At 42.6% G+C, this 26,407-nt stretch overlaps 1 protein-coding gene across 3 annotated transcripts in view; it reads left to right on the plus strand.

The window, feature by feature from the left end:
• Nucleotides 1-577: 577 nt before the first annotated feature.
• Nucleotides 578-26,407, plus strand: part of carmil1 (capping protein regulator and myosin 1 linker 1) — a 40,612-nt gene continuing 14,782 nt past the window's right edge. For all 3 annotated transcript variants that reach the window (XM_075449820.1, XM_075449821.1, XM_075449822.1), the window contains exons 1-13: nt 578-999; nt 9,009-9,106; nt 18,308-18,358; nt 22,820-22,879; nt 23,319-23,440; nt 24,123-24,220; nt 24,323-24,393; nt 24,731-24,804; nt 24,999-25,074; nt 25,222-25,310; nt 25,549-25,643; nt 25,965-26,051; nt 26,140-26,243. In XM_075449820.1, coding sequence (XP_075305935.1) covers nt 960-999; nt 9,009-9,106; nt 18,308-18,358; nt 22,820-22,879; nt 23,319-23,440; nt 24,123-24,220; nt 24,323-24,393; nt 24,731-24,804; nt 24,999-25,074; nt 25,222-25,310; nt 25,549-25,643; nt 25,965-26,051; nt 26,140-26,243 — 1,065 coding nt within the window. In that variant the 5' untranslated portion in view covers nt 578-959. The remainder of the gene's footprint in view (nt 1,000-9,008; nt 9,107-18,307; nt 18,359-22,819; nt 22,880-23,318; nt 23,441-24,122; nt 24,221-24,322; nt 24,394-24,730; nt 24,805-24,998; nt 25,075-25,221; nt 25,311-25,548; nt 25,644-25,964; nt 26,052-26,139; nt 26,244-26,407) is intronic.

The raw sequence follows: 26,407 nt of genomic DNA on the forward strand, positions 1-26,407 counted from the left end.
GTCACCACACTACAAAGACATGGAAACCAACCTCAACTAGAGCCATCTATCTGTTAAAAAATACTGAAAATAAACTGTAAAAAGATCTAAACACAAACACTTATGTACAAAACATCCTCTAAATTGCTATTTTTGTTATTGTCATTATTACTTGTAGTTGATGTTATACATGTTTTTTCTATTATCAATTCGTTATTACTTTATGTAGTTATATTATTCTCTGTATGTTAATTTTGGATTCCTTATAATTATGAAATTTCAATTATAGGTGGAGTCTTTAAATAGCCCATCTCGGTTTTCAGCCTCTCCCTTGACTTTACAGTATTTGCAATCTCTGTTATTTTTGTATGTAATTTTGACTGTGCGAAAATAAAAAATAAATAATAAAATAAAAATAAATAAAAGTATGCTGTGCAGTTAACATAACTTCCGCTGATGGCGCTAAAGTAAAAATAAAGTTGAAGGTTGTAATGCGTGAGAGCGACCACCGGGTGTCAGGGTTTCCCCACTTTTAGCAGCATAAACAAACCATCGACTACACGGAAAGGAAAGGAGGGATCATGTGTGTGTGACGAAATGTGCCTGCCTGATTTGTTGACATACTCGACTGTAATCACTTTAGAATTCAAGCCTCATATTGAAAGCAAAGTTGTTAGCCCTTCTAATCTCTTCCAACCACTATAATGCAGAAGTAAAGGACGTGTGTATGATTGTGATGTGTGTGAGTGCGTGTCTGTGAGTGTACAGGCATGTAGGGATGGAAGCGGACAGCGATAGTTAGGTAAGCAGGGTGTCGACAGGTAAGCAAAGAAAACGGGACTACACCTTTGCCTTATTCTTGCCGCTCCACCTGGTGAAGGTCCGTTTCCAGCCGCTTTTGCTCTCGCGTTTAACCCACTTCTGTTGCCCTCACCGCCGGGGACTCCACTTTCACTTCGGTGTTTACTTCTGCGGGAGAAATGTCGGAGGAAAAAAAAGACATTCCCAACGACCTGTTCGGTAAGTTACCGTTACTAAGCTTAACTTGAACGTCAGCTAAGTTGCTCCCTGACGGGCACTGTTGGACTTATAAACAAAAAAAATAAGTAATTAAGTCAGAGATATATTGAGTTAACAAGGTAGCCAGCAGTTGCATTATGATTGTCGCTGGTTAAACATATTTACACAAAAAAAAAAAACCTCATGGCCCAATGAAGAAATATTTAGAAATATATATTGGTTTTATATGTTTTGAAGTATAACTGAATTATACCTAATCACTATGCAGCAAGTAAAAGTCACATTGATCTCAGCCCTCGCCTCAAGGAGCATATTCTGCTGATTTGTCTGGCATCAAATGAAAGTTTAAATCAGTTTTTTCCTCTTTTCTGTGCTGTTGCTGCATGCCAGTGAAAAGTTATTTTCATACCCTAAGGGTTTGGCTGGCTACCTGAGAGTTTATCCTCTGCCACTTCCTTATCTGAAGTGGGGGAGAGAGGGCTTTGGGAGAGGGGTGTGTCCTGCGAAATTCCTTTGGATTGTGAGATATTATCAACACAGACTGCCTGGATCACTGAGCGTCCAAAAGAACAGTAAATCACAGCAAATTTACTGGAGAAAGTAAACTTTAGAGTTAAAGTTAGAAGTGTATCTGGTGCTGCCAGGGTTGCTGACACCCTGAGCGAGTAAGCTGGAGTTTTCTGACTCTTGGAAACTTAAATCAAGTTGTTGGTATCTGCTTTTTTGGGCTAATGTCTTGTTTTTGTTTGAGGGTTTCATTTTCCCCCTTGAGCTGTCACCTTACCGTGGTGGGGGGGTTTGCGTGCCCCAATGAGTCTGGGAGCTATGTTGTCTGGGGCTTTAAGCCCCGGGTAGGGTCACCCATGGCAAACAGATCCTAGATGAGGGACCAGACAAAGAACAGCTCACAAAACCCCTATGATGAGAAAGAAAATTGGACACCGTGTTCCTTCGCCCGGACGCGGGTCACCGGGGCCTCCCCCTGGAGCCAGGCCCAGGGGTGGGGCCCGCCGGCGAGCGCCTGGTGGCCGGGTCTGTGCCCGTGGGGCTCGGTCGGGCACAGCCCGAAGAAACGACACGGGTCCCCCTTCCGACAGGCTCACCACCCGTGGGAGGGGCCATGGGGGTCGGGTGCAGTGTAAGCTGGGCAGCAGCCGAAGGCGGGGACTTTGGCGGTCTGATCCTCGGCTACTGAAGCTGGCTCTTGGGACGTGGAACGTCACCTCTCTGCTGGGGAAGGAGCCTGAGCTGGTGCGCGAGGCTGAGCGGTTCCGGCTAGATATAGGCGGACTCACCTCGACGCACGGCTTGGGCTCCGGAACCAGCCTCCTCGAGAGGGGTTGGACTCTCTTCCACTCTGGAGTTGCCCGCGGTGAGAGGCGTAAAGCAGGTGTAGGCATACTTGTTGCCCCCCGGCTGTGCGCCTGTACATTGGGGTTCACCCCGGTAGACGAGAGGGTAGCCTCCCTCCGCCTTAGGGTGGGGGGACGGGTCCTGACTGTTGTTTGTGCTTATGCACCGAACGGCAGTTCAGAGTACCCACCCTTTTTGGAGTCCCTGGAGGAGGCACTGGAGAGTGCTCCTCCGGGAGACTCCCTCGTCCTGCTGGGGGACTTCAATGCTCACGTGGGCGATGACAGTGAGACCTGGAGGGGCGTGATTGGGAGGAACGGCCCTCCCGATCTGAATCAGAGTGGTGCTTTGTTGTTGGACTTCTGTGCTCGTCACGGACTGTCCATAACGAACACCATGTTCAGGCATAAGGGTGTCCATATATGCACTTGGCACCAGGACACCCTAGGCCGCAGCTCGATGATCGACTTTGTAGTCGTATCGTCGGACTTGCGGCCGTATGTCCTGGACACTCGGGTGAAGAGAGGGGCGGAGCTGTCAACTGATCACCACCTGGTGGTGAGTTGGCTCCGCTGGTGGGGGAGGAAGCCGGTCAGACCTGGCAGGCCCAAACGTATTGTGAGGGTCTGTTGGGAACGGCTGGCGGAATCCCCTGTAAGGAGGAGTTTCAATTCCCACCTCCGGCAGAGTTTCAACCATGTCCCGGGGGAGGTGGGGGACATTGAGCCCGAATGGGCCATGTTCCGTGCCTCCATTGTTGAGGCGGCCGACCGGAGCTGTGGCCGCAAGGTGGTCGGTGCCTGTCGTGGCGGCAATCCCCGAACCCGCTGGTGGACCCCAGTGGTGAGGGAAGCCGTCAAGCTGAAGAAGGAGTCCTATCGGGCCTTTTTGGCCAGTGGGACTCTGGAAGCAGCTGATGGGTACCGACAGGCCAAGCGGAACGCAGCCTCGGCGGTTGCTGAGGCAAAAACTCGGGCTTGGGAGGAGTTTGGGGAGGCCATGGAGAACGACTTCCGGACAGCCTCGAGGAGATTCTGGTCCACCATCCGGCGGCTCAGAGGGGGGAAGCGGTGCACCGTCAACACCGTGTATGGTGAGGGCGGGGCTCTGCTGACTTCAACTAGGGACGTCGTGAGTCGGTGGGGGGAATACTTCGAGGGCCTCCTCAATCCTACCGACACGCCTTCCGATGAGGAAGCAGAGTTGGGGAATTCGGACTTGGGGCCTCCCATTTCTGGGGCTGAGGTTGCAGAGGTGGTCAAAAAACTCCTCGGTGGCAAGGCCCCAGGGGCGGATGAGGTCCGTCCTGAGTACCTCAAGGCTCTGGATGTTGTGGGGCTGTCTTGGTTGACACGCCTCTGCAGCATCGCGTGGACATCGGGGGCAGTGCCTCTGGACTGGCAGATCGGGGTGGTGGTCCCCCTCTTTAAAAAGGGGGACCGGAGGGTGTGTTCCAACTATAGGGGGATCACACTCCTCAGCCTCCCTGGTAAGGTCTATTCGGGGGTACTGGAGAGGAGGATCCGCCGGATAGTCGAATCTCGGATTCAGGAGGTGCAGTGTGGTTTTCGTCCTGGCCGTGGAACAGTGGACCAGCTCTATACCCTCCGCAGGATCCTGGAGGGAGCATGGGAGTTCGCCCAACCGGTCTACATGTGTTTTGTGGACTTGGAGAAGGCGTTCGACCGTGTCCCTTGGGGACTCTTGTGGGGGGTGCTCCGGGAGTATGGAGTGCCGGACTCCTTGATATGGGCTGTTCGGTCTCTGTATGACCGGTGTCAGAGTTTGGTCCGCATTGCCGGCAGTAAGTCGGACATGTTTCCTGTGAAGGTTGGACTCCGTCAGGGCTGCCCTTTGTCACCGATTCTGTTCATAATTTTTATGGACAGAATTTCTAGGCGCAGCCAGGGCGTTGAGGGGGTCCGGTTTGGCGACCTCAGAATCGGGTCTTTCGGGCTTTTTGCGGACGATTTGGTTCTGTTGGCGTCGTCAGGCCGTGACCTTCAGCTCTCACTGGAGCGGTTCGCAGCCGAGTGTGAAGCGGCTGGGATGACCATCAGCACCTCCAAATCTGAGACCATGGTCTTCGGCCGGAAAAGGGTGGAATGCTCTCTCCGGGTCGGGAATGAGATCCTCCCCCAAGTGGAGGAGTTCAAGTATCTCGGGGTCTTGTTCACGAGTGAGGGACAAATGGAACAGGAGATTGACAGGCGGATTGGTGCGGCGTCTGCAGTGATGCGGGCTCTGCACCGGCCCGTCGTAGTGAAGAAGGAGCTGAGCCAGAAGGCGAAGCTCTCGATTTACCGGTCAATCTATGTTCCTACCCTCACCTATGGTCACGAGCTGTGGGTAGTGACCGAAAGAACGAGATCGCGAATACAAGCGGCCGAAATGAGTTTCCTCCGTAGGGTGTCTGGGCTCTCCCTTAGAGATAGGGTGAGAAGCTCGGTCATCCGGGAGGGGCTCGGAGTAGAACCGCTGCTCCTCCGCATCGAGAGGAGTCAGATGAGGTGGCTCGGGCATCTGGTGAGAATGCCTCCCCGGTGAGGTGTTCCGGGCCCGTCCCACTGGGAGGAGGCCCCGGGGAAGACCAATAAGACCAGGACACGTTGGAGAGACTATGTCTCTCGGCTGGCCTGGGAACGCCTCGGGGTCCCCCCAGAAGAGCTGGAGGAAGTGGCCGGGGACAGGGACGTCTGGGTCTCTTTGCTCAAGCTGCTGCCCCCGCGACCCGATCCCCGGACCAGCGGAAGATAATGGATGGATGGATGGATGGGTTTCATTTTAACAGAGAACCAAAAAGCAGTAGGCTGTGACTCATTTAGGTAAGCACTTTAAAATAATGGTCAAAGCTAAATTACAAAAGTTTGACCCACAATAAGCCACTTTTCGTTCTATATGTTTTCAGGCTGTCATTGACAGTCATATTAAGCCAGTGCTGCATGATGAAGCTGACTCACAACCCCGTGCTCTCTGTTACGCTGTCTGCAGCCCAATCTCCCACTGTATGTCACTGGGTTGAGTGATGAATGGGGCTTTTTGTTGCCAGCTCTGCTTTTGGTTTAATAGGACAGAGTGACCTGCTGCTGCTCATCATCAGCATTTCAAACTGAAAATAAAAGACAACCGGGCCTGCCCTTTTTGTGAAACTAAAGGAAAGTGAGGATAATGTGTGCTTCTAAATGTTGAAGAGAAAGTTCAGAAGGGATACAGACATGACAGCATTTTCATGTCTAACCTAGCCTTTTCAGTGTTAGGATAGTTCCCAACTACTCATCAACCATTTTCTTCAGTTAACTCCATTAATGATTAACACACAGGAAAGAAGTCACATCTCACCTAATGTCAATCACAAGCCCCTCATCACAAATGAACGTCTCATAATAGAGTCCATTAGCCAGTCTTAAATCTTTGGGGACTAGCATATATTCTGATATGTAAATGAGAGAAGCAAAAATTGCCATTTATGAAACTGGAACCTTTTTTTATGTGTTTCAAGACATCAAGATAAAATCTGTCATCGGTGCTATTTGAAATTGCAGAGAGCCACCCAAAGTCTAAGAAAGGCAAAGTCAGACAGATGGCTGGTCAGATGACTGTTGGAGTCAGTTCTGACTACTTGTGCAGTAGGGCAATACAACTATTTTGCATGCATTGTAAGGAACCAATAAAATGAGAAGTTGGCCCAAGTTACAAGGAGATGTTAGCCGGATGCTACCGGGGGTAAGTGGGCACTCAGACGAGTGAAGAAAGCTGGATCCTGTGCCCCTTTGTGCTCGGTCATGGGAGGGGCCATTAGCACCCGCTAGCCCTCAGCTAACTTCTCATGGTCCTCAAGGCTTGTGCTAGCTTCTCATCTCATGGTGGGTGAGGGTGAGTACCTTATTAAGGACGAAAAGATGGAATGACAACCATGAATATGACTTGGGTATGACTCTACACCTTGAAGGGCATTTTAAGGACACACAAGGGTTTTTCATTGAAAATCTTACAAATTTACAATTTGGAGGAAGTTGGATTATTTTTTAGGGGGATTTATTAATGCTGTAGTGGGTCTTTGATGATTAATTTATGCTATAAAAGTGTTAATATCAGCACCACCTGTAACTGGTGGTCATCGTTGCAAATACTAGAGATTGATGCCCTTTAAGCTGATCATCTCCAACATTAAAAGCACCTGCTTGATACTGTACAGACTCCCCTCATACTGCCAAAACAGTGGGACAGGAAACACGAGCCAGCCTGTGTAAGTGGGAGCTTGCATGGTAGAGCAGCCCACTCAAGATACCAACATAGTTGTCACTCCTTTGATTTCATCAGACTTGCATGCTATTGGAAAGCACACATGAGCCTAATCAGACTATACAGTTCAAGTGAGGAGCGATGTGAAACTTAACGTATTTCTTCAAGCGGTTTTTGAATTGTTGAATTGAATTGTTCTGGAGTGAAGTGACAACAAACCAGCCTTTGGTCTCACATTGGCTTTGGTAAATCCAAAGCTTCAGTGTTCTGTTCCTCTGTGTTTTGTTCAGGTTTTTTAAAGGATAGTGTTAAAGGGATAGTTCGTCTCTTTTGACATGGAGCTGTATGACATCCCATATTAGCAATATCGTTTATGAACATTGACTTACCCCCTACTGCGTGCTGTGTAGATTGTGCAGACTGAGCAGTCCCCTGCTACCGAGCAGTAAACACCGTAACCGGCGCGGCAGGCGGCAGCACGCAGTGATACGAAGCGAGAGAAAATAGCGCCAAGCGATTATGAGGTCTGACTTTTTCCTGGAGAACGATTTTGCGACGCAAATTAATTACTCTTTTGAACGCATATTGTTTTGAGAAGCAAAACGTTTTTGTTTTTTTTAAACCCCAGCCAACTAGCCGGACTACTTTCGTCAACGCCAAAACGAGGCCGGAACTCGGCTCACAGTACGCAGTAGGGGGGTAAGTCAATGTTCATAAACGATATTGCTAGTATGGGATGTCATACAGCTTCATGTCAAAAGAGGCGAACTACATTATAGATGTTTCCCCTTATGTTCAGGAAGAAGTCTCTGCTGAATGGATGTGGCGTTTATCAAATAAAGTGGATGTATTGTTTTTATACCAATGAGCTTTCTTCAGTAAATGCCTTTAAAAGTTATATGAACCAATAAAAGGTTCCGGCAACCTTGTACAGTAATTCTTATTAATAAAGCACTACACCAGCTCTGTTTGGTCAGAAAGAAGAAGGAAAGGCGGTGTTACAGCAGAGTTTGGAGATCAGATGAACATCTTGGGCTCTTTGTTGAGTTCCTTAAGTTATTTTTGAGCAGTTTTTGTGGTATGACACATAGATCTGCTGTCTGGAATTACCAACACCATGTGAGTTCTTATTGTATAGTAATGTAAGGTGGGGGGTTTAAGTCAAAGTAACGTCCACATAAACGCTGTGACCCAGTGTTTCCTAACAGAACTTATTGATGGAGTTATGAAGTCATACCACTGCCAGGTTTTCAAACTTCAGTGCACTTTCAGAATATTGGGAAGGTTTATTGAATTAGCTCTAAGGCTGCCTTTGCATGAGCAGAATATAGTGTGAGAGTTTTGTTTTTACTTGTCACAGGTTCTTACTATTTAACTAGGGAATTGCTTAGTTCTCATATGAGCAAGTTGGACGCAGGGAGAAACCCATGTGTTTCTGATCAGCCCCTATGCTTCCTCATGCTGTAATGTTTTGATCCTCCTCATGACCTCATCATGTGTCTGCAGTGGAGAGGAGGGGAACAGCATGATGTCAGGTGGGCCAGTGCTCTCCTGCTCATTAGGCCTCTCTTTTTGCCTTTTTTACACACTTTTCTCTTTATCTTACCCGCATTTCACCTCTTCTTTAGCTTTCTGCCTCTCTTCAGGTCTCTACCTCCTTTGTTATTCCTCCTCTCATGCTTTCTGTCTGTTGCGTAATCTCAACAACTACTACTTCACCCTCCCCCCGTCTTGTTTTCCTTCGTCCCTAAATTTTTCCCACCACTACAGAAATAAATTTCACTATGATGTCTATGATATCTATGATTTTTTTGCAGAAAAAAAACGAGTGAAGCAAGCTGGGAGAATCGAGTGTGACGCACTTTTTCTTTTTCTTTTTTAAAGTTTGCTTCAAATGCTTGAAAAGTTATTTGAAAGGCAGCTTTAGTTTAGTTTGAATACGCTAATTCACAAGAGAGGAGTAGACTAACATCCACTAATTTCCACCACCTTGCATGTTATAAATCAAAGGTTGCCACAAAGGATTCACAAAAACATAAATACTGCATTATGAGTTGTTTTTATTAACCAGTTATGAATTTACTAAATATGAACCTGTTGGCAACACCACTTGGCCCTGTTCATTCATTTTGCTTTCTGATAGGTGCTAGTTGCACCTAGTAGCAACTTCTCTTGCAAAATGGAGAGGTTCAGGCCAGCAGGGGGGATAGGGCATTGGACCAAAGTAATTTCCATCTAAATGATTCCAGTTTGCTGGCATAAGACGTGTAGCGGCCCGTTTTGTTTGTGGCACAGCTCACAGAGAGCTGCAGAAATCCTAAACTGGACTTAAATGCTGCTGTAGGTATCCACTCCAGCTGTTTCTGTGTTAATTATCCAGCGTTGTTTGTCCTTTTCTCCACCCAATAATGTAGAAAGTGTACGGGAGGCGGTGGGATGGAGTGTTAAATTGACCCTGAGGCAGAAAGTCCAGCTGGAAGTCAAAGGTGACAAGTTGGAGAACAGAGTGCTGGTAAGTGAGTGCTTTTCTTATCCAAACACTATAATGTGAATACAATTAAATCCACATTTTTTTCTGTCAAGTTTGTTTTCATCATATTAAGTCTCCTCTTAAATAAAATGGTCTGTATGATTGGCAAAGTGTCACTGTTTCTTAACCCCAAAACATCCAGTGAGTTGTGTTTCTGTGGGCCTGTTGCTACAGGAACTTGTGAGTAGGACCAGGAAGTGCAGACAATAAAACACCACATAGCAGGTTATATTTCTGTGGCAAGACGTTGATACTTTGGGATTTGATCACTTTGTCAGTAATTTATCTCCTTTATCATCAAGAAAAAAGAGCGCGCTATCCCTGTTTTTGCCTCCTTGCACTGGCTCCCAGCATGTTTTAGATTTCATTTTAAAGCTGCAGTCTGCAAGATTTGTTGTTGTCATACGTAAAGTCCTACTTTTTGGCATTTTAAGAGTTTACATGATCTATCAGAACGCTTGAAGTTGAAAACGGTGACCTCCGTAGTCGCAAAATGCAAGAAATGCTTATTTTTTAACCGAAAAATAAAAAGTTATTCAACTTCCTGTCCCGCCCCTTCAAAACACATGAGAACTCGTGCACGTAGAGGTGCACGCCAGATGCGCCTACATGACTCCTCATTCATCAACTCACCTGTCATTTGCGATCATGGAAGACACAGTAAGTAGACTAGCCCGTAATGAAGTTCAATAGATAAATAAGCGTGGGGACGAGCCTACCTTGTATCGCGCGTGCACAATCGGTGTTTGACAGGCAGCAGAGCCCAGCTCGTAAACCTGATTGGTTACCTTTTACCGGTCCGGTCTGCAATTTTGTAAACAAACCTGCTGGCTTTGGAGGGACCTAGCGGGACATATAGGGGACCTGGAGAACTCTTTTTTTTTTTTTTTTTGTATTGGGGTATTTAATGTACTACTTTCAGAATCCCCGGACAGTTCCAGGCATTATGCTTGAAAAAGAGTTGCAGACTGCAGCTTTAAGATCTTACTATTGGCTACTGAAGAACTTTGAGGCCTTTCACTGCTATCTGACCTTTCAGAACCATATGAGCGTGTACACAGACTGAGTACCTCTGGGGTAAGGACTTTTACTTGTTTTAGAGAACTGGGTTAAGACCAGAGATGGCAGTGCATTTGCAGACAAACTCATGAATGAGCAATAAATTGCGTGCGCAGTAATTTCTTATTTCTTGTTTCAAATGTGATCAGAAACAGACTTTGACGGATGGTTGAGGTGAAATAAGTGACGGTAGTCTTCTCACACAACAGGTGTGGTTTATAAAGACGAAGAAGAATTTTCATGGTCAAGCTGGTCAAACTGGGGAAAACAAGACGAGTGAGAAGAAGAAAAAGCACAACGTAAAGCAAGGAAACATAAAGGGATTTGAATGATTAAATACAGTGGAAACCGCTTATAGTGGTCACGGATATAGTAATCAACCGCATAGATCAAAAGGCTTGGGACGGAATCATTTCTATACAAATGCTGTTTAAATAATTCGTTTATTGTGATCAAGAAATCCGCTTATAATGTTAATTTTTGACCATTTTATGAATGTAAACATGTGCAAAAATAATTTTAAAACTACGTGTAGCTATTTTATTTTTTACTCCCTTGATTCCTTTCTGGACGTCTGCTTCTGCCTCGCTAGCCAACGTAACGAGTTGACACCGGGCAGCAAGCGCGCGAATCATGGCTGGAAAAAGGAAGTCATGGAGGAGCATGTGTCCGAGGATGGGTGCTGGAGAGCGGATTGAATGCGCGTGTGACCGCTGGAAGCTCCAGGCTGGTTCTTGTAAGATGGGAGGCCGGTGTCAGTGTTGCCAAAAAAAAATCACAAGAAGTCGCTATTGGCTCTCTGAAAAGTCGCTAGAAGTCGCTAGATTGCGTTATGACGTCATAAGTGACGTAACCACGCCCATATTATATATTTTCGCTCCTACCCGAGCCGAAATCAGCCGGGCTGAAGCTGATTTCAGCTCTAAACTCTGTAAACTTTAGCAACATTTGAAACTTTTCAGGCCAGAAAGTAGTCGTTTAGATCCCCAACGTGTTAAAAACCTGCCAAAATACCGGCTATTTACAATTTTGTTCCGACGAATTCGGCGCTACTAAAGCTAGCCGCAGTGAGCAACGCACTTCCTGTTATTTTGACAAAATAAAATACCCGTTGCCTTTTATCATAGGGAAAGCCATTACGATAAAAAGGTGCTTTTGTTTTGAAAACAGGAAGTGAACCTACCCTCGTTGTAGCTAGCTTGAAACTGCAGTTTTGACAGGAAATGACGGTATGCCGGGTTGCCGCCGTCCTGCAGTGCTTCTGTCTCGGCTTGTATGGTGTCGCGGGGCAACTGATTTGTCACTCACAAAACAAGTTAAATTGTCGCTAGATTCAGCCAGATTGAGCCCGAAAGTCGCTAAGTCGCTAGATTATTTTTTTTGTTGCCAGAGATGGCCAAAAGTCGCTAAATCTAGCGACAAAGTCGCTAAATTGGCAACACTGGCCGGTGTTCATTCGATTTCTCCTACTTGTCGAGAATTGCTACTTTGTGGTTTTGCGCATGCGCCAAGCCGATTTTCTAAGTTTCGTTTTCACGCCAAGTAGCACAAATCGACAGAACACCGGCACGGAGGAGCATAGATCCGAGCAGGGGTGCTGAAAGGCGGATTGAATTCAAACTTTATTGTCTGACTTGTAAGAAAAAAAATGCACCGGCGGCACAGCAGAGAATAAGTTACGTACTGTATTTGAGTTAGCGTAGATCTGCGCACTGCGCAGTACTGTAATTAAACTTGCATGATAATAAAAATCAGTAAATGCTGAAGCTATCCGTTTCATTTAATTTTTCTCATTGAAAAACGATACAAATGGCATTTAGATGATATTCTGCATAAAAAAACAAGTGAAATACCTGTACTGTAATACAAATTCGGTTTTAGTAATCAACCGCTTATAGTGTTCAAATTGGCTCTGGACCAACGTGATCAATATAAGCGGTTTCCACTGTAACAATTTATGAATATATAAAGATGAAGTTAAAAGTATAAAAATTAGAGCAATTTATGCACAAAAACACACTTTTTATTTAGAAATATGTGCGTGTGAAAAATGTTTTGTCAGATATCTTTATATTTCCATTTGAGTTCATATTTCTCACATTTATTGACACTTATTTATTTCCATGCATATTCATACAACTTTTCATTTGTTTTTACGCAGATTTCCACTTCTTTTTCATATTCGTTTACAGATTTTTTTTCATTTTCTTTTTGAACTCATCATTCCTCATAGATCAGTCATACCCCTGCTCATGGTGAGACTTGCAGTATTGAGGAGAATCTTTCTGTTTTCATATATCAGTGGACTGTTTGTTCGAACATTGCAGTAATTTTGTCTGCATAAAAAAGGCAGACAACCACCATCTAAAGGAACTATTGTAGCTCCTTAAAAAAAAAAAAGTCCACTAAAGTTACTGGTGGAATCATAGCTTAATGCACCTTAAGAAGACGGCTCTGTTCAGTGGCACCGCTATGTGTGTTCTGAGGTTTAATCTGTGGCTTCTGAGCTGTGAGTTTTGGTTGTCCAGCAGTAAAGCTGCAAGTGCTTGTTAAATATTTTGAATGACTGCGGCTACAGTAGCTCAGTCTGAAAGAAGCTGCTGCTGTGAGTCATGATGTGATTGCCTCCCTTTTGTCTCTCCGTGTCTACAAACACAAACTTTAAATTGAACTGGTGTTGGACTCATTTGATTAGAGGATAATTTCAGAAGTAACAAATTATCTGTTAATTTTCTTGCCAGTGTAATTTTGTGTAGGGGCATTGTCATGCTCAAACCGGAAAGGACCTTCCCAAAACTGTTGGCACTTTCTTTGAAATGCCATTAAGACTACCCAAAAGGCACAAAACAAAATATCAACCTTTCTCTTTGTTCTTTTGTTTTCAAATCATGGAAGAATGTGCAAACACGCTGAGTAAGACTTGGTATGAGGTCAAAAGTGGACTCCTTATCTGACTTTTCAGGGTGTTTTCTTGCAGATTGTATGAATTGTGGAAAGACGCTGAACACAGCACAGAGTCACTTTGCTCAGGAAAGTTGTTGTTGCTCTGGCAGGGTATCTGGTCTCATGTGACTGCAGGTATGTGGATTCACATCTCTGCACGTGGGTGAGTGAAAATGGAAAAGGAAAAGTGGATAGAAGGACTCAAAAGAGAGACATTTTGATTTTAAAGCTCTGTGCCCTCAGCCAAGGAAGTCGAATTATACACTTTTTTAAAAAAAGATGTAATTTGTTTTAACATGTACCATATTTCTTTGTCGACATACCACAGCTCTGCAGCTCCTGTTCGGACTTGATTTAAGCAGCCCACTCACAGCCACAGGGTGTTTGGACACACACACACAGACACTGAGATGTACACTACATTCCTCAGCTGTCGATCATCAGATTAAAAACCCATGCAATGATTTCTATAAATGAGGCAAAACACACCAAATGTTCATAGTAATACATCAGACCTTTTCGTTTTAATTTCTGTAAATCAAATGTAAGTAAAGACTGTTTCATCAACCACATTGCAAGAGAAATAAAGCAGTGAGTCTTTTAGATGAAGGCAGTTTGGATAATATGAACGCGTTTTTGCCTTTTTTTTTTTTTTTATCTGATCTGAAAGACAGCGCTGATGTCGGTGGACTTTTTATTTGTGGTTCATCTGGCTGCCTGTTCATTGTTCACTGAATGAAAGTGATCTTTTTGTACACTTTCTTAAGATTGCACCGTTAGTTTGTGTCTTTGCCTCCCTGCGCTCTTATTTTGTCACGAAAATCTTATGTTGTGACGGCCACAGTTTGACTGCACTGAACTGGATTCTCATGTCTTATTGGCAGTGTGAGGATGGGTTGCACGGCAGTGTGGTGGTTAGCACTTTTACTTGGTACGACTAAACATATATATGTATTTTTTTGTTTGCTTATGTGATGATTCTTTTTCTATTTTACATTTGATGTACAGAATACAATGGATATTTGGGAAAAATGCCATGTTTGTATGTATTTATGAGAATTAGCAAGCAGAAAATGTAGTTTGTCAAAATTACAGCAAATTGACAGAACTAAGGATTTTCAATTAACTTATCTTTGTTGACAGTTTGAGAGTGAAGGTATTATCCTGCAGCACTTAAAGGGGAAGTTCGTGTTTGTTTGTTTTTTAAACCTGGACCTGATTTCTGGCATAAAATACATTTATCTAATCACCGATAACAGTTTGGTGAAAGTCGATGATTTATAATAGTACGTCTTAAAGTGTTGGTGAAATAAAGACAGATAATGCCTTATTTAGAGGCTGTATTGTCCATGCCCTGTTCTCTCCTGTTATATGGATGTACGAGTAACCAAACTGTTATCGGTGAGTAGATGAACATATTTTATGCCAGAAATCCAAGTTTTAAAAAAAAACGAACTTCCCCTTTAACTGCTTTCACACAAAGAAGTCTAATTTTGACAGGGACAGCAGATTAACTGTTAGGTGTAGCCACGCTGTATTTAGCATGAAGCCCTTCCTTATATACCTGTTTCGAGTTTACAGGTAGTTTCTTTGATTTTTTTCCTTATATGATGTATTGCACCTTATCATGAATGTGGTTTCCAAGTACTCCTTCACAGTAAAATGTGTGAAGTATCAAATCAAGTGTCTATGACAGATCTTTGTCATTTTTACATTAAGCTATAAAGGATACCGTTTACTTATTTCATCCAAGCTTTTTCTTCCTGCTGACTTTGGATGAAGAGACAGAAATACTCACAGGGAATAGACTCCCATTTCATTTGACAGTCCAAGGTCTTCCTTATTTTTGTTTGGCTTTCCAAAAAAAAAAGAGAATCTGGCCTCTTTATGTCAGATACTGCTATCAGTGCATTTTAGTCCAGATTCCAACTTTTCTGTGGTGTGGCGTGGACTGATTCGCCAGCACTCACATCAAAATGCTTGGAGTCTGCAAAACACCTGCACCGGGATGTTTCCAGACTTTATAAACAGAAACAGGCTGTTTGAATCTCATACTGTCTACCTTGGTACCTTATGGAGGCCAGTATCGGAGCCAATTTTCTGAGACTGCCATGAGTCCGCGAGTTGGAGGACTTCCTAACTTATTAGCTGGTAGCTGGCCATAAGCAGATGTGACCTGGATAGACCTCGCTCAGCTATACAATGGGTCACTGTACATACCACAGCTGGCTTAGCCTCCTGTCAACCACAGCACATTTTCCTGCTTTTAACGTCATTATCAGGGGAATGTGATAAGCACCATTTAACTTGCACCATTTCAACCATAATTCTGCAAACATTTCACACACACAGGATGAAAATAAGTTACTAATTTTGTCAGCTTGAAAACACTAGCAAAGCTTGAGTGAGCAGCCATAATGTGCAGTCTCTCCCTGCCTGAACAGCGGTTCAACACATGGTGTAAGATAATATGTATTATTATCCCACTCAGTGAAAAACGCTCTCAGGAGTCCAGCGCTCCTTTAGGCTCCTCTGCAAGTGGAACTAGGCAAAGCTGTAGGGAGGTACGGCTAGAAGGGACTCCTCTGCTCTTACTCAGACTAAAAATGAGCAGATTTCCTTTCTTTCTTTTATTTTTAAGTTTAATTATCCATATTGTTTCTCTGACTTTACCACCTTTTTATTCTATTTTGATTTATGGATCTAAAAGAGACACATAGTGATGTGAGTGTGCATGGCACCAACGTATGAGGTGCCACCAGGGACATAAATCAGAATTAACTTCCATATACACATGTGAAATTAAACTCTTCCACATACTATACTCAAAACCTTGAACAAACACTAGTGAAAAGCTCTCACATAAACTAGTGAAAACATTTACCTCTTATATAACCTACTCAAAAGCTCTCATACACACTACTGAAAAGCTTTCATATATACTAGTGAAAAGCTTTACCTTTCATATATACTAGTAAAAACCTCTCATACACTTATGTCAAACCTCTCATACACATATGTCAAACCTCTCATACACTTATGTCAAACCTCTCATATTCATGTCAAACCTCTCATACACTTATGTCAAACCTCTCATACACATATGTCAAACCTCTCATACACTTATGTCAAACCTCTCATATTCATGTCAAACCTCTCATATACATATGTCAAACCTCTCATATTCATATGTCAAACCTCTCATACACTTATGTCAAACCTCTCATATTCATGTCAAACCTCTCATACACATGTCAAACCTCTCATATTCATATGTCAAACCTCTCATACACTTATGTCAAACCTCTCATATTCATGTCAAACCTCTCATATTCATGTCAAACCTCTCATACACATATGTCAAACCTCTCATACACATATGTCAAACCTCTCATATACATATGTAAAACCTCTCATATACATATTTCAGACCTCTCATACACTTATGTCAAACCTCTCATATTCATGTCAAACCTCTCATACACATATGTCAAACCTCTCATATTCATGTCAAACCTCTCATATACATATGTCAAACCTCTCATATACATATGTCAAACCTCTCATATTCATGTCAAACCTCTCATACACACATGTCAAACCTCTCATACACACATGTCAAATATTTGTGGATTTCAGTTGAAACGGAAGGCATTTCAGTGAAACAGGAAGGTGTTTTATTAACCTGGAGTTGTAGTTTTAAACAGAAGTCATTCTGGTTAGCTTCGTGCATTTTGTGCAATCTCCTGCCGGTATTTTATGAAATAAAATAAACGACAATTGCTCAGCCACCCGCTGAATACCTCACACAAACAGCGGCATTACTCAACTTTATTTTGGCTTCAACGGAGACCCTGCAGCTGGCAAAGGCATGCTGCGCTGGCAGGACGGAAAAAGAGATGCTAAGCGGCTATCCACCGAGTCCGGAGCTGGAGTTGAAGTGATCGGTTGCTGCCCAAGCCTTGTAGCATTTGACAGGGTCCTGATCGTCTCCGTTGAAGCTAAAATACTGTAGACGCACGCTCGATTTTCAAGTGTAGATAGCGCGACCGTGCCTTTCCGAAGCGCAGATGGCGTGACCGCAGTCCGCTGAACACCTCACACAAGCAGTGGCATTACTCAACAATATTTTAGCTTCAACAGAGACGATCAGGACCCTGTCAAATGCTACAAGGCTTGGGCAGCAACCGATCACTTCAACTCCAGCTCCGGACTCGGTGGATAGCTGCTTAGCATCTCTTTTTCCGTCCTGCCAGCGCAGCATGCCTTTGCCAGCTGCAGGGTCTCCGTTGAAGCCAAAATAAAGTTGAGTAATGCCGCTGTTTGTGTGAGGTATTCAGCAGGTGGCTGAGCAATTGTCGTTTATTTTATTTCATAAAATACCGGCAGGAGATTGCACAAAATGCACGAAGCTAACCAGAATGACTTCTGTTTAAAACTACAACTCCCGGTTAATAAAACACCTTCCTGTTTCACTGAAATGCCTTCCGTTTCAAATTAAATCCACAAATATTTGACATGTGTGTATGAGAGGTTTGACATATGTGTATGAGAGATTTGACATGTGTGTATGAGAGGTTTGACATGTGTGTATGAGAGATTTGACATGAATATGAGAGGTTTGACATGTGTATGAGAGGTTTTTACTAGTATATATGAAAGGTAAAGCTTTTCACTAGTTTATGTGAGAGCTTTTCACTAGTGTTTGTGCAAGGTTTTGAGTATAGTATGTGGAAGAGTTTAATTTCACATGTGTATATGGAAGTTAATTCTGATTTATGTCCCTGGTGGCACCTCATACCAACATACCAAAGTGCAGATACCACATGTGAGTTTAAATAACACAAAACTATTTTGGAATGTATGAAATAAAAACTCATTGGAACTGTTTTGGAAGCATTTATTGACTGGGGCTGCCATAAATATGTACTGCTAGTTATAAAACACCTTAAAAATTCATAGCCTTGTTAACTTTTTCTTTATCAAATATTTATTTCACTAAAGTTCATTTCAAGCTTCTTTACTTTTTTTTAAATAAGGTGTTCGACCTGTTTTGATGAGTACTATGTGTGGTGATATTATTGAAATAATTAAAGTATTAAACCTAATTTTAAACAATAACAATGTGTGTGTATTTTTGGAGAAGCTTTTTCAACAGTCTCTGTGTCTCTGTGTCCACAGGCTTTGGCATCACATCGAGCCTACCTGCTAACAGCACGGGTCCCTTCTAAGGTGAGGCAGCCTGTACATGAGTGTGTGGGTGTGTTTATAAAGTGAATTTCTCTCGTTGTCCACGCTTAAATGTTATTATAATCCCCGACATTGTTTTACTGCTGTCTTTTTTGTTTTTACCTTAGTTTTTTTGCTTGCTGATTTACACATTTTTGCTCATGTTGAGGTGCTAAACCTCAACAGTCAACACTTTAAAGATTATAGCTGTCGAACAACCAGTGTACGGTTAGATTTTCTTACTGACGTGAATAAAACCCACAATCTGGTCGTTTGTCTCTTTGCTCTCTCTGACATCTTTATCCACTGATTTCTACTGAAGATCATAACCTCCGACACACCTCACTTATCTACAGTTTCTTTCAAAAAAGAATTCGGACATGGCCATTTTTAGCTTTAGTGTCCCAAACGGGGGGAGTTAATGCATTTCTCTGGGACTATTTTCAGCTCCAGGTTAATCCACATTTGCCACTCTAATGAACATTAGGGGCAGAAAGACGATGTACGTGGGCTTATCTCAAAGTAAACTTGTGTGTGTGTGTGTGTGTGTGTGTGTGTGTGTGTGTGCTCTTCATGGTAATACAGGAACATGTGACTCAATGTAAGACTGTGGCTCACTGAAATTGCCCATATATTGACCCATCAAACATACTTCCTGTTGCATCTGTTTTTAACCTCTCAGAATGCTTTTTATTAACCTCTGCTTTTACTCTGTATTCACAGTTGTATAAACACACATTAATACTGTGTTGATAATGTTATATTTTATTCATTTTTCTCTGATTTCAGTTTATCCGAAATGTCCTAAAGTTGTTGCATCTCTTTCCCTTTCACTCTCCTCCCCTTTCTCTTTCTCTTGCGTGGTCTTTATGCGTCTCTACTCAGATGAAAACAGGTCCCACCACATGGAGATATTTGATAGTTTTACCCACAGTGCAGCTGTAGGAGCACAGCCTGTGGGAAAGGAAAACAGTGACAGGAAGAAAAGTTCAAGCCAGAGGGCCAGAGACAGAGAAAAAAACATTGTGCTTCCACTATGAGCAAAAAAGGAAAACTGAAGTGTTTTTTGTTGAAAGATCAAATGGAATAGACTAACTGTCACAAAGCTGAAACAACTGGAGTGATAGAAAGTGATCTGGCCCCTTTTAATGCAAGACAAGATCCAACAAACAAACTTCGGGTAAAAGAAATTAGCACCTCTGAATATAAGTTTCTGTGCCAACAGTTGAGGCCTGAGCTTGTGAATGTCCTTGTTTAAGCTTGATGAACAGTTTTAGAAGATCACAGTCATCAGATAGCTGATTTATTATAAGAGAAATCAGCCCACAAGTTAGCCCAGGGTTGAACGCAGCTCTCAAATTACTGATGCCATTTCCTTTTTCTCAGCCTCTATTTTAATGGCTCACTGGTAACTTTCCAGGCAGGCAAGGGGGGGTTGTTACAAATAGTGTGTGAATCAAGCCAGACAATTTATAAATAAAGTAGGAAAATCTGATGTAAAGGAAAACTGCTCATCAACTACAACTCGTTGTTGTTTTTGGACGATGCATCTGTGACTTTACGTGTTTTTCCCTCTTTTTAAAAATATCAAAGGTTGAAGGTGTCATCTGATGATAGTGATTTTAATTTGATTTAAGAAAAAAATACAGCTGTTGTTGCTGTAAAGTGTCCACACCAGAATCCACAGGAGTGCAAATCATTTAACATCTCTATCTCATCCTAATTATCTTTAATCCATTACTGCAGACGTTTTATTCAAAGCGACCTGTGTGACACAAGAACTGACTGTAGACCATGTTTCAGAGACGGAGCCACCTCGACATCACCCATTGATTTGTGGATTCTTAATTTTGAGGCCTCAACTTTCGCATGTTGTTCTTCATGATCTGAGAAGAAGTCAAGTTACCCTTATTCAGGCTCATAGGATTCCCATGACCTGGATGACATTTTTCTTTTTTCCATCACACACCGATGAACTCATCAGTAACACCGTACAGTGTGGTTACTATACTGTAGTTTACAAAATGAACTTAATGCTTTATTAAAGAGGACAAAACTATCAGTTTAGACTATTAACTTAACAAAAAAACATTTAGTGGAGTAACAAGTCCCCCCCGCTGGCCATCTGATATGGACTTTTGTTTTCTAGCTTAGCTGTATGAATTTAACCCTTCGTTATGTTTCCATCTCTTGACTAAATTTCAATCCCTCTTGCAAAAAGTTGTTTAATCTGAGTGAGATTACCTGATTGAATTAAGATTAAGCACCAGTAAGTCATAACTACCTGTGCAGTATTTGTGCACATCACCCACATTCAGGCAAACCAGCTCTGACCTGTCAGCGCATGTTCATGGGACTGTTGGGCGTAGCCTGCGGTGTCTGGGACTGAGATGCTGGCAGCAGATCCTTCTGGTCCTGTGGGTGAGGGGGCGGAGCTTCTGTGGACCGGGCTTGTTCTGGCACATCCTGTGGACGCTTGATCAGGGGAGTTTGAAGGCTGAGTCAACACCTTGGGCTTTTGGGTTTTTGCTGTGTGACAGGGCACATTAACCCAGTGGGTAGTGTAGTTGCCATGTGGAGGTGCATGTTTGGTCTGAAGCAATGATAGTGTGGGTGGAATGTGTAGAAGACACATCCAAGAGATTACCAGGATGCAAGATTTGTAAAGAGATGATAATGTAATTCACATCCACCTCTAGTTGTTTTTGATCTTGTGGCTGATCATTGTATTTTTAAGTCTATAGTTAACTCGAAAATGGGAATTAAACTGCATTGGTTTTGTTTTTCAAAATACCTAAACAGTTTCTGTAAATTCGGTTCGGAAACAGCAACAAGAACAAATAGATAACACTTCGATAACCCTCTGAACGGAATCTGCCAAGCAAAGACCTTCAGCTCAGCCAGCTGACCCCTGACCTGTTGTTCCAGAGTGGGCCACTAGTTTTTCTTACTTTGTGTGTGAGAGGCAGAGTGAAACAGAGGGTGGTTTGTTCCTCGGTCTGTCCTGTCCCAGCAAAGAGAGGCAGCAGAGGGAGAAAAAAAAGACAATGGAGGAATTTAACAGCTGGCAAGAAGAGCAGAGGAGGGGGCACTGCTTCTCTATGCCCTTCTTTTTTTTCTGTTTCATTCTCACACTCTTCATGCTCTTTCATTGCTTTTCTTTTATCTCTCCATTCCTTGTGCATCTCTTAAACTTTATATATATATATACATTTTCCATCTATTCCATATTATGTTGCCCTCTTACCATTTAGTCTCTTCATTATACTTTCAATCTTGTATTCATTCCCTCTATCTATTCCCCGACTCTGTTTTTCTCCAACTTTTCCCTCCGTCACACTTGCTCTCTTTGGCAGCTAGTTTAGATCACACACTTATTTCTACTTACTCTGGATTCAAAGCTAAAATGTGTGCAAGTGTGTGACTCTATTCCAGACATTTGTTCGGCAGACTGTTTGCATCTTTTGTTTCCACATTCCTATTATCTTTCTTTTTCTTATTCCAGGTCCTTTGTTCAAGTCCTGATACCATGTCCAACGTCATATTATTAAAATGTTTCAATTTCTGTTTGATGTCGTGGAAATAATTCATTATGCAGAGCCACACAAGCGCCTCTGTCCACCACAGTAGAGAATTAAAGAAAATCCTTGACAAAAGTGTGGATCCACTTGTTTAAGCTTTTAAAACAACATTAGGAAATATATCTTGGAGGTTATTGTGACATAGCAAAACTCCAAAACAAGTAGGAGCCTGATAAGTCATGTTGAGCTTTTTTTAGCAAAGGCTCTAACATGCACCTGAACATTTCAGCCATTTGTGGTTGAACAGCTCATACCAAAGAAACATCAACCCTGCAACTATTACAGCCTTTGCACCGGATGTTGCTCCCACTTAGCCACATGAGCATTAGTTAGGTCCAACAATGATATTGGGTAACAAGGTCTGGCTTACAGTCAGCACTCCGACTCATCCCAGAGATGTTGGATCAGGCTAACATAAGGTTTCTGTGTCCAGTCAAGTTTGTTTACACCAAATTGTGTAGCTGCCTTCGTGTAAAGCAACATTGTTGACACAGGAAACAGCCTTCCCCAGTTTGTAGCCTCAAAGTTGGAAACACACATTGTCTTAAATATAATGTACTGTTGCATTAAGACATCTTTAACTCGAATTTAGTGACTGAAAAGCTGGAAAACAACTCCAGAGAACACAAACTGTGTGTTCACTATATTTTATGTATGGCGCATGTTAGATATTGTGACCAATTAGATGTGCAAACAAAGTTTAACAGAAAACCCCACAACTTTTAAACTCTGTTTGTGTTACAGCTGGAGTCTCAAACACTTTGAAAACGTCTCATGTCATCCCTCTTCAAAATTCTTTCTCTTTCTTCTCTGATTTTGATTTGTCGAATATTCATTATTCACCCAAAAAATTTAATAATCTGCCCCTTCTCACTAATTTCAGGTTGAACAGTCGTTCAGCTACCTGGATATTCAGGGCGTCAGCAGCAACAAGCTCACTCAGGTACAAACACAGCATAAAAAGCAGTTTTGAAAGATAGTTGTGGCACAGCGACACTCTTGAAAACACCTGGATTAAAAGCTAAATGTTGCATACATGCATGCATATTTTATTCAGTCACAGTCTCTGATGAAAGAGGGTGGGGTAGAAGATTTCAATGTAATTGATGCAATCATTCATAGGTGATCAGGAGGTTGCATGTTTGCAACAAACAAAACAACACTCACACAGTAAAATATATATATATATTACAACAATTGCCAATAATAAATAGCATTCATTCGTAAAACTCATGAGACCATTATTTTCCCACTTTGTACATCTCTGAGACTTATATTGATTGAACCACCTCAATTCACCTCAACTTGTTCCATGTAAAACCAAAGAATAGAGCGTCACCTTTGAAGGATTTGTGCTTCTTGGTGTGTATCGCCCCCTGCAGTTAGTACTGGAGCATGAGCGGGGTCCGTGGAGCCTCCGGCTGGGGTCAGCAGAGGCAGTGGACGAGGTGATCGCACACATCGGCAGCTGTCTCCATCGGATCTGCCCCGCCGGATCGCCTGTGTAGGTACCACACATCCAGCAGCCAGATCTCCACACTGAGAGAACAGAGCCGAGGAGAGTCAGGGGTTGAGTCAGAGGATTGGAAAAAAACGCTTTAACTTTTATGCAAACGCATGTGAACAATAAATGAACAATTGGCAACAATTAACCATTACTGCATATGTATAAGATTAAAAAGAAGAGAAGAATATGTAACACACACACAAGTTTAAAAATTACTTCCTGACAAATCTTAAAACTTTATAAATATTGTTTTGTGTACTGTAACATCTAAATAAGGAGGTTGAATGTAAAAAGATGTAGTTTACATACCTTATGATCTATAGACAATGAATTGTTGTATCTATTAACAGAAAACTCCCTAATTTGGCTTTTTTTTGGCTCCTTTTTTCATAGTAGATATTTATATCTATTTTCATTATTATATCGGAATAATCAAGCAATTTGATGGAGAAAATGATTTGCAGATCGATCATGCAAAGTGATAGTGTTAATCCCAGTTTTTTTTAGGTTTTTTTGGTGGCCCTACTGGATTACTTTGGCATTCAGCATTTAGATTTACGAGAGCTGGCTTTTCAGTCTTTAAGCCGCCCGTGTGTGGAGCAGGAATTTTCTTTTTGTGAGATTTATTAGGCTCTTCAAATTGTATTCAAGTTTCCCTTCATCTCTCTCTGTAAGGAAGGAAGATGATGAAAAAGTTTAATTTGAAGCCTCCAGAGAGGATGACCGCCCTCCAGACCATCTGGGATGAGCAGGGCTCAGCTGACGTGGGACCCTGTGGTAAACCAGCCTCAGACTTTAAAGGGAAAAAAAATCCAACAAGATTTCATGAAGCGTCTGTTATGAAATACTCACACATTGTTGTCGTATGACTCTTTGCAGGCGGGTTTTCTCATCAGTACTGGTGTGTGTGTGATAACTTGGGGATACCGTTCAGAGAGGAGGTCCAATGGGTCAGTGCCAAAGTCTCAAATCCCATTTGCTGCCGTCCTTTTTAAATCAGTCACATTTTTTTTTCAATATATATTGTAACAGGGCTTGTTCAGTTTCTCCTGACTGCAAGTTCTCTTCCTCTGCTTAATTTATCCTTTCTTATTTATTCTTCCTCTGCAGTTTAAATTGAAGCAATGACTCAGGCAGTTTTTTTCTGCTGGAGCTGCATCTGATTTCCACCATTTGTGTTTCCATCATCTCTGTCTTTCCTTTCCTCCTACTGCTTTGATTTGCACGTTTGACGCATTGAAGCAGTTTCCTTCTGTCTGGCTCAGCAGTTGTTGTCCTCTTCTCCAGGATGTGGACACCATCTATCTCACTCAGGACACAAGAGAGCTTAACCTGCAAGATTTTGTTCACCTGGAGAACAGGTGAGCGCACTCCTGAACACCCTGAGTTGACCGTGTATTGTATGTGACACCGGCTAATGAAATGGGTTGTGTCATGATTCTTTAAATACCTGTCTACACTCTTTTGTTTCTTTAACAGCTTAATGTATTTCTGGTTTTATTCCATAGAATTAAGTGTCTGTGTTTGGATTTTTTTTTAATCATATTTCCTGCAGGGATTTGGTGGCAATCATTGCAGCACTGGAATACAACCAGTGGTTCACCAAACTCTCAACCAAAGACTACAAACTGGTAACATCCTGCAGTTCAGTTTTACACAGAACATATTCTCCTGTGACACAATTTATATCCAAGATGTATTTTTCTGCTACTATGAAATCTCACTGACGTGGCTGAAATAGAATTAAAATCCTCTGTCTTTTGTTGTTGTTGTTTCAGTCTACAGATGTGTGCGACCAAATTTTACGAGTTGTTTCCCGTTCCGGTCGACTAGAAGAACTGGTGCTCGACAATGCCGGACTCAAAAGGTCAGAGAGCAGGATAAGTAACTGAAGTTCACGTGTGTTGTGCATGTGCATAAAAACAGGTCAAATCAGCTTGGTCTGATTCCAGATTCTCTTTGTCAAATAAGCAAACAAAAAAACCAAACATTTTTAAGTCAATTTAAGAGCGTGTCGATTGCCTTTCATAAAAGATGAGGGCTTATTAAGTTTGCCCACCGTAAAGTTGCTTAACTTTAGTTTCTGTTATTTTTATCTTCCTCAGTGATTTTGCCCAGAAACTGGCCAGCGCTCTGTCACACAACCCTTCCTCCGCCGTCCACACACTCAATCTTGGCAACAACTCACTGGAGGACAAAGGTCTCAAAAAACTTTTTATTGTGTATGCAGGATTTGGCATTCATATGCAGCTTCTATGTCCTTTTTCTAAGATGATTTCTTTAGAATGACACATTTCTTTTTGTTTCTTTCATAGTTTGCAATGTCTTTGTATTCAAATTCACTAATGTTAGGCATAATTTCAATGTTCAGGGTGTTTTAATTGCTCTCCTACCACACTTTTATTGCTAAAGAATTCTCTTTATCTGTAATGATCTCTCGATGACTCCCCCATACTGCCATGCGCCCTCTGTTGGCCACGCTCCCTCTTAAATTCATTTACTGTATCTGTGTTGCTTTCAGGTGTTTCTGCTCTGAGTGCTCAACTCGCCAAACTGCCCATGGGCCTGAAGCACCTGAACCTCTCCAGGACCTCCATGTCTCCTAAAGGTGAACACGCACACAAAAAGGGAAAATGTAAATTATTATTGGCATGTGTTGTGGTTTTTCAAGCGAGCATATCTGTAATTTCTTTCAGGTGTAAACAGTCTCTGTCAGGCTCTCTGTGCCAACCCAGCTGTTGCCTCCACCCTCACGCACCTCGACCTGTCCGGAAACTCCCTCAGAGGGGATGACCTACCGGTATGCAGCTCCCTCCCCTCCATCTTATGTCCCACTTCAAGACAAACGTTGCAGTCATACATTTTATTCAAGCTTTGCAGAAAACACTGGACTAAGAAAGATATAGTTGAAACATGGGGATTTTCTCAGTGATAATATGCTTTTTGATTTGTTTGTCTTTTTTT

This window comes from Odontesthes bonariensis, chromosome 18 (assembly GCF_027942865.1).
Source record: "Odontesthes bonariensis isolate fOdoBon6 chromosome 18, fOdoBon6.hap1, whole genome shotgun sequence".
Classification (NCBI taxonomy): domain Eukaryota; kingdom Metazoa; phylum Chordata; class Actinopteri; order Atheriniformes; family Atherinopsidae; genus Odontesthes; species Odontesthes bonariensis.